The following is a 13,475-nucleotide window of genomic DNA, read 5'->3' on the forward strand; positions in this document are numbered from 1 at the left end:
CCTAAGATATATGTATACGAGGCTGCGGTGCGCGTAATTGTCTAAATAATTTGGTGCAAGCTTTTACGCAGAAGGCTTACGTTTTAAATACTATTAGAAAACCTGTCAAATTGAAGTTTTTTGGAGGCTGAAGTGCAGAAGGAGGTAGGTGTATGTGTGTGCGAGCCGCGGAGACTAGAGAGAGACAGAGAGAGAGAGAGAGAGAGAGAGAGAGAGAGAGGGAGAGCGTGCGCGCGCGAGAGAGAGAGAGGTCTTCGGCGCTGGTGGTTGGTTGGCTGGCTTGCTGGCTGGTGGGGGTTATTATACTATTGTCCGCCCCTTAATCCGGGTTGGCTCAGAGACTGCCCGCAGGCCAATTTGTAAGTGGTTTGCGCAGCTGCCAATCAAAGCAGACATCCTCTCCTCAGGCCGTGGAATAGGGGAACATCTCAGTTGCTGTGTAGAGAGAGAGATTTGACCGAGGAACACTCCTGTAGTACATGGACCTGCATCAGTGCCGCTGCAATTCGCCGACAGACCGCTGCTGCCACTACCACCACCACCACCTCCGCCGCCGCTCCTTGCGCACCCGCACCGACACCGGGACTCCTCCGCTGCGGTGCAAACGAGACGACGAGCGCCCCGCTGTACCCCTTGCCTCTCTCCGCGCGTTTGCATGTCAGCACCAGCCGAGAGAGGAGGCACCAGTGTCGCTCGTGGTCCCTTATGTCACTCTAATTGATCGGCGGCATGGGGAAACGCACCGGGATTAGGAACTGCTGCTGCCTCCCGATAGTGTGCCTGCTACTGTTGACGTTATGGACGGAGGTAAGCGCGAGCAAGGGAGCGTGCAAGCAAGCCATCACGCAATAAAACAAAATTATGAACAAATATAGCAAAAGTTAGTGGGCGTGGGCGCGCGTTTGTTGACTCTAGGTTGCATTTTAATCGATTAATTGAATTACGTCAGTTGTGGGGCGCATGTGATCGTGTTACCGTGACAAGGTACAAGTGTTAGGAATTGATACAGGCTTTATACTGGTAGGCTACTGTCCCATTTAGCTCGCTTTAAAACGAAAGGAGGTTTTTTAATGAGGGGAAAAACGGGCCTGGTTGAGTGAGAAGTTGCGTGAATTGGCCTCTGCAGCAGGTTAGTCCAGAGGTACGCATGAAAACCAATGCACCTTGTTCACGTGCTCCATTCAGGATGCAGGGAATTAAGCAGCACTTCTACTCAAAATAGATTTCAACCTTCTCAAAGCAAGACGAATAATCTAAAAATGGATAACTTTGTGCAGATTGTAACATTTGACAAATATTGCAGTCCACAATCCACAATGTAGTTATTTCCATGTGCAAGTGCATAATGATTTAGGCTGGGTTTGTTGTGTTGAATTGATTGCATGTTTAGGGTACCTCGAAACCATAATGCAAATAGGCCAGCTCCAAACCAAATTAGGATCTACAAGACCCATTTGTAAACAATAAAACATAGTATAAGTAAAAATAACTCTAGATCATACTGACTGGTCCTGTTTCATATTTGGTAGTAAAGGTTAAACGTTGTAAATATGTGGTAAAACTAGAGCCAAGTTACTGTCTTTTAATTTATTTAGTTCTTAAATACTGAGGGATGTCACCTTGTCAGCTGTATAAAGTCTTGATTTGAAATATGATGTCAAATATTATCTAAATTGTCCTAGAGTGGGCTTGTTTCTTATAAAATTATACAACTACTGTAGATTTCTGTATCAATTCTGCCCTAATCCAACTTTTCCCTTGTCCCACAGTTGTCCCACTCCACGGGCCACTTTGAACTACAACTGATTTCTGTGGAGAACCTAAATGGCGAACTATCTGATGGGGAGTGTTGTGATGGGCCCAGGAACCACCAGGACCTACAGTGTACACGGGATGAGTGCGACACCTATTTCAAAGTCTGCCTAAAGGAGTACCAAACCGAAGTCACCACTACGGGGTCCTGCACGCTCGGATCAGCCACGACTCAAGTACTCGGTGGAAATATGTTTTCTTTTCAAGGCACTAAGAATAATCCAAATAAAATTGATGAAGCTGGGAAGATTTTGATCCCGTTTCAGTTCGCTTGGCTGGTAAGTTACATTTTTTTTAATTCTCCGATGCCGATATGTATCACCTTTAAGAGCTGATATTTTATTTAGGTTGAAGGTTTGATGTTTCTTACTGGCAACGCATACTGCTGTTGTGCACTTAGGCAAGACACCTTACCTCCACTGTAATGGTGCATGGATGTGCAAGTTATCCAAGACTGTTTGTTTGGTCCAATGACAAAAAGTTAAAAGAAAGTCTTGTATTCTCAAATAGTAATAGATTCATCATTGGTGACATGCAGAATCGCTTTTACAGTTCTTGTTTCTGTAATTTCTTGGATTACTCCTAGTTCAGTCGGGGTTCAGTCTGGGTTCAGTCTTGGTTTAGTCCTGCCATAGTCCTAGTTCAGCTCAAGTTTAGTTCAACTTTAACCCTGACTTTTTTTGTAGACTGTATAATGGCATGACTTTGAATTGTAATCTTGTTTCAATTGGTGTGAAAAGTTGACCAAATACTATTCAGACCTTACCCATTACAAGTTAATGTATTGATTTCTTGAACATTTTAGAATTGTTGTAGAATAGTCACTCTATATTGCTCTTCTCCACACAATATCATTAAGTCATTGCTTGTGGACATGCGGGGCTCATGAGTTCTGACACACATCGTGGCTAAACGATTGCATGCTTGCCTTGGATCGGGTTGCAACTACAGTGCTTGGCCGTGTCATCTGGGTCATCTTTTAAAGTTGGCCTGATATATTGGCTTGGCCTTGTTCCAAACAGACCCGCTCACACCTGCCGTTCCCCATGATCAGGCAATTAGTTAGGAGCAAATGCTTTTTCATAGACTGAAAGCCTAAAGGGTGAAGCATCTTAACTTCCCTCACTAGATTTTCAGATTTGAAGTATTTTGGAAAAATGTGACAGCTGAAGTTGCAATACTAGGCAAGACTTGTAATATGATTTTGCGAGTTATGGAGAGGTCAGTGCAAAGTGCAAATTACGCAAGGGAAGTCTATGTAACTTTTTGAATGGTGGATGCATCTCCTGCTTGTCTCCATGGAGATGTTATTGCTTTGCATGGAATTTTCCAGAGTATGGCATTCAACTTGTCTATCTCTGAGTGATGCCACCAAGCCAAGTCACAGGTCATATCTGTGGTGAGGCGACTCCGCTCATAGTAAGAATGCATGTTCAGGGTGTTTTTTAACAGTTAAAACATCTGTAATTGAATAAATACAAGATGGATACATTTAATGCCATACTATGGAACATTCCAGGTGAAGCAATAAAATCTCTACCAGAATAGTTACATACTGCATGTTTAACAGTGTAGACATTTGCGAGCACATTTCATATTTGGCGACGGTAAAGATGTTGTAACTTCTATTAACGCATTGTGAAGAATTAGAAACAAATTCAACAAGATGAAAAATCAAATAACTATAGCAAAAGTCTTTTCCCAATAGCAACAAATAAAATCTTTTACACTCCCGTAACTAAATCCAGTAAATCACTAGCTTTTTCCAGCTCACCACCTGCTCACGTCTTGCCCCATTTACTTCTACCTTTTATTCTGATGTGTGAAGTATGCTCGCTCTGACATATGCGTTGCCTTTGGGCACAAGGTTTTTTTTTCTTCTTTTTTTGGTGCTTATTTGACACCTCTCCTCCTTTCCTCTTCCCCCACTCTTGCCGCACCCCTCTCGCGCTCAGGGTGCCAGGTGGGCCCCTAGTGGTCCCTGCAGGCTATTGGGCATGTTTGACTTTAGTGTGACTGATGGCTAATGAAGTCGGCACGCGAATGAGGTGTGTGCATGTTAAAACGCTATGCTATATTTTGGAGTTGCTAGGTTTTTTATGTTTTTGATTGCTTTAGGCGTTGAATTCTACACTTTTATTGACGAGTGATTACTGGTTATAATAGGGGAAAGTTGAAGTGGTTGATAAATTGATACTTGATGTGCAAATAAAAAATTGTAATCTTTTATAACCTCAAGTAACAATACATTTTTTAACTTTTTTCCAAGTTTAAATCAAATTGAAATATGAGCTTTACTGTCAAAACCAACAATAACATACAATTTTAATAGAATTTTTGAGATGTGTTGTAGGGCTGCAGGATTAATCGCAGTAAAAATTGAAATTTGAATGAGCACAATTAATGAACTCATAATTTCCTCCACAAACGATTAAATTTCCCATTTTATTCTGCATAAAACTGCTAACCCTGTAGTTTAGATCTATACTAACCCATTCTGAAATGTGATTCCTATTTGTATTAGTTTGTCAGTTCATATTTAGCATGTTTAGTATCTCCTGGACACGTTTTAATATATAAACTCCTAATTTTTAAAAACATAAATTACAAATCTGATCACAATGCTTGTTAGAAAATGCAATTCAATATTTTTCCCTAATCTTGCTGCCATAATGTGTTGTTAAATTCAAGCGACATGGGTTACTTTGCATAAATAGCACAGATGTATACCAAGGCATTGTATTTTCTGTTGCAATGGTGAAGAAATGGTGGATATAAAGATGTTGTAGTTGTTTGGAGGCAGATGATTGGCTGCAGGGTATAACCAAAAGGAAATGGGACCAAATTACACTGTAAACTTTACTCAGCAATTTGCATTTACCATCTGTGTAAGTTGACTTCTCAAATGCTAATGGAGCTAATCTTCTTTATGGGCATCTTCAGTTGGCCACAGCGTCTTTTCATTACTTTTCTTGTTGCTATTTATTGCTGACTTATGCTTCGGGGGTACTATAACAGCAGTGCATTTGTTTGGCGTCAGGTGGGCTCTCAGTCAGGACCAAATTCACACCTGAATAATAATGTTTTTTGACTCCTGATGCTAGTTGTCCCTTAAAGCTATATCATTTTCAGTGCTTTAAATCGCTTGCCCATATCACTGGTTTGCAGACTGTGATGCTGGTGAAGGTAGTGGTAGGCTTCTGTCTTCTGGTGGTAGTCAAAGTACAGTTTTTGTTATATATTTGCCCCTTTTTCCCAGTTTATTCCTAGTGGGCCTTGGTTCAGTTTTTGGTTCTTTATTCAGGCTTGGTTCGTCCCTGGTTTGGTCCCAGTTCGGTCCTGTTTCAGTGTTCACCATTCTAGTTTAAACTTATTTTCCCTTTTTATATCTTTTTATCGTAATAATTTTGTACTAGATTTTCCCCTGTCAAAAGCTGATTTGTAGTCCTACTCTACTGGCTTCATCCAAGTTTAATCCTGATTTTTGTCACACTTTAGACCTAATTTACTCCTTTTATTTAAGAGCTTTTCATTCCTGGCTTGCACTTTTGAGCTTATTTCAGATACTACTTGTTCGTCACTGGCATTACTTAGAAACATGTTTGAATCCTTCTAGTCTTTAATACACTATCTTCTTGTGTTTATTCTGTGTTTTCTCAGAAGTTGGGCATCTCTTGATAACAGAGCACTATAGCTGTGGCAGATGTCACTACAAGCCTGCCTGTGGCCCTCACAAACAAAGATGCAGTGTGTGCTATTGGCTGGTGTCATCTGGACAGCTGTTCATTTCAGCACTCATTGAATTACAACTGGGATTGTCTTAGCCACTGGGATAATCCTTTAAAAGTCATACAAAAAAGTTTCAATTGTAGTTGTATTGTATTGGCCAAAGTGTTAATACAAAAAGTTGGTATAGTTGGCACATGTAAAACCAAAAACTGACTGATCTAGACTAAGTTTGAGACATGGTTTGTAGTTTGGCTGCTGCGATTTTCCTTGCATTATCGTTCATATCAGGATTCAGTTCACCATTTATGCTTTAATCACACCCAGGAACATTAAAAGTGCACTGTGTAACTTTTAATGCTGCACTACCTGCTTATCTCCATGGAGATTTTACCTCCATCCTCCATCAGAAAAGTTGCATAGTGCCCCTTCAACTTTTGACAACATTGCAGAACATGTTTGTAGATGTCGATACAGCAGGATTAGCGTTTTTTTTATTGCAGACTTTTTAGTAACGGGCAATAAACATCAAAGCTAACTGCTATGGGTTACACAGAACATCCCTTGGTTTACACAGTAGCCAGTTTGCTCGTCCCATGTCTTGTCCCTTGCAGTTGTCCCAGTTTTGTACCAAAGTGTGTGAGTGGTTGATATTTGATTTCTCATCTTCCTGTGTGAATAGAGAGGTGTATTTCTTTGGAAGGCGTCCAGTGGTTCCCCACTGGCTTACACAGAGCAGAGTGATGCTGGGCCTACGCTCGTGGGTTTTTCCGTGGGCAGGGACTCACCCAGGCTGCACTGCTTTCACTGGCCAGATATTGTTCCTTAGATTTCAGAGATGTACAAGAGAATTATGCCATTTCTGAACAATGTAATATTATCATTTTATGCTCAAATTGTAGATCGGTTTTGGTTAATATCTAGAATCTGTTTCAGTGTAAATCTGCACAGTTTAAATCTTTCTAGTGAAACCTGCTTGTCTCCTTGGAGATTCATATTACTTTACTCGGAAAACTTATCCATCGTCAGTGAAACAAGTATGTTTATTTCTCCTATTGACATTGATATATTAACTTAGGCAAGGCACTTCACCTGCTTTGCCTTCAGTGTTTGCCAAAGGGCGGCACTAAGTAATTGGGCTCAGACCACCAACCTTGCAAAGTGTAAATCCAGCTATAAGGACTCATTAACCTGTTTAGTTGTTGTGCAAGTCTTAAGCTTAGATAAATGTAAAGGGTTGTCTCAAGAAGGGCATCTGATGTATACAGTTTTGTTCTTTGCATCTCAAATTGTCAGTCACTTTACAGTAGTAGCATGGTCTTAACCTGAGGACCTATGAAGGCTGCATTTGTGTGTCTGATTAGGTTTCCTGTTTGCTTGCCTGTGCAGCGGAGGCCAGTGAGGAGAGAGACATGTCTTACTTCCATTCGATCACTAATGAAATTGCCGGTGGAATTTCTTTAACTCCCCCTCTCTCTTTCTGCTCCTCTCTGTGGCTACATCAAGCCACCGGACATCCATTTGAAGTGTAACTGCGTTCTCAGCTGAGATGTGTAAACTTGTCCATATGGATGTAGATTAGAATTGGGGATATGAAAGAACACATTGCACTTAATATTGCATACTTTTTTATTAGCAAGATGACTGAGTCTAAGGATAGAGGATTTGGCTATATTTGCACTCTGTTTGCATATTACTGTATTCAAAATCTTACTTTCTATGTCAAAATGTTTTATTTACAGTTGCTAAAAGTTATGCATTTGATATCGTAGTAAGTTTTTTTTTTTTTTTTTTTTTTTTTAGCAAGTAGGATTTTTACCTCAGATTATTCTAAATCTGATGTAGATAATATCCATTTGAAAAATATTCGGGAAAGGTACAATAAGACAGAACATTCTATCAATACTTATTCAAATGAGTATCTTTTTGTAGTAAAAAAGTAGTTAGTATTTTTATTTCTATTTTTTATCATATGCATGTACAGTGATACTAAATATTTGCACAATTTATCAAGGTTTGGTACTGAAACAATGAGTGAAATAATGTTCAGCTGAGCTCTATAAACCAAATCATGAACTTTAGAGACAACATGGTACAAATATCATCAACTAACAGATCATAGATAAAAAATTTTTATTTAAAATGTAGACTCTTTGTGCATTTTCGTCTTGCACAGTTGGTGTTTGCAGGTCCGTCCTCCCATAAGAGCTCCTCATAGATGGTCGAGTTCCCATTTAAACCATGTTAATCTGTTCAGACCTGCTCTCTCGCCCTCTTTCAGATTTTGTTTTTCCTGGAGCAAACCCAAAGTATTTGCATAGCTTTGGTTGACTGCGTCTAGAAGTGCAAACAGTGGTTCTCTACTGTAAGACCTTGTTTTTGCATCTGTCATTATGTGACTGGGCTGGCTCCAGTTCAAACAAGCTAATAAATCACATGCTAATCAGGCTAATCAGGGAACTGATTTATCCAAAGGCGGCCGATGTTAACTGTTTTAGTTGTACATTTGTGATGTAAATTGCTTATGTAAACACATCAATTATTGGAGCACTGTTGCACTCATTCACTAAAGATGTACTGTGTAATTTTTCTAGTGGAGAGCCTGCCCCCTGTCTCAGAAAATGGTATTGCTTTGGTTAAAATATTGGCTTTAAGCGTATTTATCTCCATGGAGACAAAAAGTGACAGATCCTCCACCAGAAAAGTTACATGATGGACCTTTTTTAACATGTACTGAGCCCAATCTAAAGAAACAGAATGAACATGCAGATCCAACTGTCAAATGCAAACCATATCTAACCACCATACTCTCCCATACCTATTATAATTAGACATACCGTTTGCTAATATCTTTTCTATCCTTTTGCAGTTGGCTTCTTTCTTTTGGTTCCTAACACTTTCAAGTGAGAACAAATCTATTAACTCCCTGCGCCTAAGATCTGGGACATTGTAATTGTAGCTAAATTAATATTAGAAATGGGACAGCAGCTTTTAACACCAAGGACTGCTTCGGATATTTGGCTTTTTACATTGAACCATATCTATTTAAATCCGCACTTAAACTGAAAGACGTTGAAGGATGTTGGGCAAAAATAAACGATTAGGGAAAAATATTTAATTCTGATTTTGCTGAGATGCATTTATGTTTCAGTAATAGGATTATGTTCAAAGTTGACATTTTAAACACATCCAGAAGAACTGACAGAAAGACTGAGATATGAACTTACAATCTGAAGAAAAAACGCATTTCAGAACATGTTTGTACAGATCTAAACTACAGGGTTAGCAGTTTTTTGTGCAGAATAAGACGGGATATTTTGTTGTTTGTGGAGGAAATTCTTTTGCTAATTACAGCCTTTCTACTTGAATTAATCTTGTATCTTTTAAATTTGACCCATCTTTCTAGGGCTGCATTTACTGGGACAATGGTATAGCGAAATAATGCAAATTCAAGGACGTATCCCGAGCTCTTAATTAAATGAACATGTATAGTATCTGCTGTTTGGGTGAATCTTGTGAAGTGGTTTTCAAATTAATTTTATTTGATGTATTTTATGATCATAGGCTGCTCCTGTTGGCCACACCTGATCCTGGGCTGTTGCCTGGTGACCGCTGCATAGGCCACTAGTAAACAATTCTCCTCCTCCTCCCCTCCTGGTGCTCCCTCCCCCCTCCCCCCTACCCTCCATCCCTCCCTCCACTCTTCCTCTGTCCTTGTTTGGTCCCAGGGCTGCATCACTCACCTGTGCTTCAGTCCCACTCAGTATTGATTATGCAATTACCTTTCTCCATATAAATCAAAGCTGCAGTGAAATGTCAACTTGAGTAGCTCAGTTGTTAAATATATGGTTCAAATGAGCTTTTAAGGAATAACACATTTGAATTCAACGATTTTTATGTTTTAGAGCTGCACAATATATCAACAAATATTGTAACTACAGAGTGTTTTTCATCTGTCAGAAATGAATTTAAATTGCACTTTATGGATGATTTTCCTATTTTAGTCCTACTTTAGCTGTGCGTAGTTGGTGACACATGTTTGACTAGTTGTGTTATCAAAACTAGATACGTATTTGAACAAGTATCGATACTAAAGTCACACCCGAAAGACAGAAATGAACCTTTCCTGAATAGCTTTAGAATTATCATGGTATCAGAATCTGTATTGCGAATCATGTCTATTCCTTAGTATCAAAATTCAGTTCGAAATGTTAGTATTTAGTACCACTGACTAGTAATAGAGTGTACATTTTTGGTTTAATGATCATCGAATATTGCATATTTTTTGTGTATTGTGCTGTTCTAGTATGTTGTTTTGTTTTTTTAATCATTTTATATTAATTCTGCCAATATCTTGAAGAATATATACACCTAAATAAAGAGCCAGCATATTCTTTACAAAATTTAGATATTCTATGAAGTAATCTCATAGTCAAAGTGAAATAATGATGCATATTTTGGTTATATCACGTCTGGGGTTGTGTTTGCACAGGCATATAGAACACTGTATTTTTAATGAGACTCTAAATGTCTGCTAGCTTGTTTTTTAACGCCCCTCCGCAGACCTCCTCCCTTAGTCCCTAATCAATAACAGTAAAGCAGGAGGAAGTGTTGGAGGGGTTGCTAACGCTGTAAGGAGTGGAAAGGCCTGGGTGCTATACATTTTAATTGTGTGATGTGGAAATTTGCAGTTTAAGACATTACAATTCCCAAATGAGGAATAACATAATGGGATTCTAAAGGAGGAATGCATGGTTAGAAAATATCTATATTTATTGTATGGCGTTACATATTTGAGTTTATATTTGGGTTGCACGGAAAGTCATTTTGCAGGTGTCCTTTTATATTGCATTGGTGTTTACAAAGTTAGTTGGTGAATACATTAAATTGTTATTTTGGCTGTTTGCTTTATGAGGGATTAGAGTAGCAGTCGTGCGGTAGGTTGAGTCAGGGCAGGTTGTAACTTTGCCCACTCAAATTACAAATACATATTTGAAGCTTGCAGAGCGTTCGATGCCAAATCACTTTGCAACTCGTTCAGCATAGCAGATTCAACTGTTAATGAAGCAGATAATGTAGAGCTATTGTTTTAATATTGTTGTTTAGCTACTCCATTCTAAGTTATTTATATTACCTTTAGCATAGTACTTGTTTTTTAGGCGTCTCTTGGTGCCATTGAGATATACCTGTAGTTTTGGCACTTTGCCAGCCTCTGTCTGACACCTTTTACTAGTAACTCTTCATCCAATTAAAACCATTAACGGGAACTATGCCTTCCTAGTAAACAAACTATAGCTCTTCTTAAGTTACTTTTGCAACATTAAAACCTTGCTTCCTTTTAGAAGTTACACATGTGAGGTCTATCGATTAGAAGTTCTCAAATAAACATCCAAATTGTAATATTTATGTTTCGTTTAGTTTTTTTTCCAACTCACCTTTTGTCAACTTTACCTGGAATTTTAAACTACCTTCATTCCAGCTTGTGAACACTCGTTGATGCATCATCGTGGAAATAAAGGCTTGTTACGATTAAACATCTGTGTCGCACAACTACGGCGTTTCCTGGCATTGTTTTCTACCACTTACCCTAAAGCTAATTCCGCCGCTAAGCTTCGTGGGTAATCGCCTGTGTCATGCAATAGCCATTAGCACTGCCTGCTCCGTATGCTGCAGGTGTTAATGCAGATGAGTCCTGCTAATGTTTCTGCTTGTGCATATTTCCGTTGTCCATCTCCCGACAGCTAAAACCACAGCATTTTCTTGGTTAATATAAATGAGCTAGCTGTGTGCAGGTGCTTGGGGGTTGTTAGCTAGCGGGGGGCGGGTCAGGCTTGTCATTACATGGGCAGTTAAATTGTCACTGTACTGTTGGACCTGTTTGAAATGATAATGGGTCTCGGCTGGGGGCCCCGGTCTGCAGTGCGCTCGCTCCGTGAGGTGTCTCTTGGCTCCGCATCAGGAGTCGGACCCCTAATGTCCCCTGAAGCGCATCTATTGTGGAAGACGGTGAAATCCCGGGAAAGGAATTTACGAGAATGCAGTAAAATAGTGGATTTTTTTTGGGTGGGAGTTGAGAAGAGGTGAAGATATGATTGTCGATTTGATATTGCAATGCCAAAGGTCTTACTAAATGAAATCTAAATGTTTTCTAATATTGAATTAGTTGTGTTAAGTTAGGTCTTAATAACGTTATCAAAAGTATCAAAAACCAGATACTAACTGATGCTTAAAATGAGTATCTAGTTTTGATACTAGTTTTAGTAAGTACCAATACTGAAAAAAATCACATAAAATTTCTCCTTTCCTGAACAGTCTCATCAGAACTAGCATAAGACCACATGATATAATAAAAAAGTACTTTTATTGTTGTGTTGAAAATTACAATATTGTCTAAAAAAGAGCTTTTAAAATGATCAATTGGGTATCAAAATTGCTCTAGATTATCAAGTCTATTGTAATGGAGTTTGACACACTAGGTCTTGTATAGTTTTGTTGTGTTTGCATTGTTAAGAAGGAGATGGAACTACATAGACCATGATCCTTTGCTCCATGTCAATGCAGCCAACATCAAGAAATTAGTTTAAACGTACTTCGAAACTTTAAGCCTTAATATCAGAAACTATTGTAAAAAAAGATTGTCTGAGCGTTTTCGGACTTTTCTATAAGATGATGAACAATTATAGAAAGAAAGGTATTAGATTGCAGTTTCATTAAGGTACAACCCTACCAATCCATTAATCATGCCAGTCTTGTTAAGTAACCTTATTGCGTATTAGCTCAAAACTAAGCTTAGGCAATGGCTTAAGGGCACCTAAATCAAAATGTTTCAAAACTGATCATTTTAGATCCATCTCAAAAACTAGTTCCATTCAAATATCTACTGTAGTCCTTCTCTGTCCAATACTATCTGTTGACTTTTTGCCTAAACGTTACCCAACCGCTCCACCACAACTCCTTCATTTGCATCCAAAAACCCAATTTGTGTAAAAACCTGCCTTCTGCTGGGGGCCTGACATGTTGCATAGTGTGGCATGGCGCTGGTTAATTAGCAGCAGCAGGGGAGGGGTTTGTTGTATTGGGAGTGCATGGCTAATGACCCTGTTGGCATAGTAGCGGTGGCGTGCTCAATGGTCCGTGTGTGTGCGTGTATGTGTGCGTGTGTGTGTGGGAGGTAGAACGCAGTCGGCCCATAGAAGACCAGCCAAATGCCCCTGTCCTGAAGAAAGGCATCTCCTCCACTGGCACGCGACTCCTGGCAAGGTCCCATCATCCACCCCTCACCTCTCCAATAGACCCTGCCCGTTGCTTTTATGTATGGCTACCTGTTTATCTCTATGGAGTTGTCATTGTTTTGCCTGGAATGTGCCACAATATAACATTAAATTGAATCTATCTCTATTTAGACGAGCAGGGAACGCCACTAAGCCAAGTTACAGTAATGGATACTGTGGAACATTCAAGACAAAAGCAATAACATCGCCATGAAGACAAGCAGTTGGCGGACTTCCCCCGCTAGAAAAGTATACCTTTTGAGTTATAGGTAATAGCATGCACTCCTGCTGGTTTAAAGCAATACATAACTGAATCAAGAATGCAAGGACACATCGTATTACAGAGGCCTATTTGGGTTTATAGCAAGTTATAGTATCTGGCAACCCAAAGTAAGGACACTTGAGGTCATTCTGCTGTCTGATTATCCGTTTTGATAATCCAATCTAGACCTAAGCATGTTTTCTACAACACTGCAGCTTTTTACCAGTTAAAGCGATAATTTCTTAGATGAAGCAAACAAAATCAAAGAACAAGGATAAATTGCTCATAAAAGCGCTTTAAAAATAGACTGTATTAACACTCTGCATCTGTCATATAACCAAACCAATTTGTATGACATTTATTTTGCCTCACAAATGGTTGGGCTTTTTAAATTGGTTTGATCG

At 39.3% G+C, this 13,475-nt stretch overlaps 1 protein-coding gene across 2 annotated transcripts in view; it reads left to right on the forward strand.

The window, feature by feature from the left end:
- The first annotated feature begins 355 nt into the window (after window positions 1-355).
- jag2b (jagged canonical Notch ligand 2b) overlaps window positions 356-13,475 on the forward strand; it is a 51,703-nt gene continuing 38,583 nt past the window's right edge. For both annotated transcript variants that reach the window (XM_033990503.2, XM_033990504.2), the window contains exons 1-2: window positions 356-807; window positions 1,770-2,090. In XM_033990503.2, coding sequence (XP_033846394.1) covers window positions 730-807; window positions 1,770-2,090 — 399 coding nt within the window. In that variant the 5' untranslated portion in view covers window positions 356-729. The remainder of the gene's footprint in view (window positions 808-1,769; window positions 2,091-13,475) is intronic.

This window comes from Periophthalmus magnuspinnatus, chromosome 24 (assembly GCF_009829125.3).
Source record: "Periophthalmus magnuspinnatus isolate fPerMag1 chromosome 24, fPerMag1.2.pri, whole genome shotgun sequence".
Taxonomy (NCBI): Eukaryota; Metazoa; Chordata; class Actinopteri; order Gobiiformes; family Gobiidae; genus Periophthalmus; species Periophthalmus magnuspinnatus.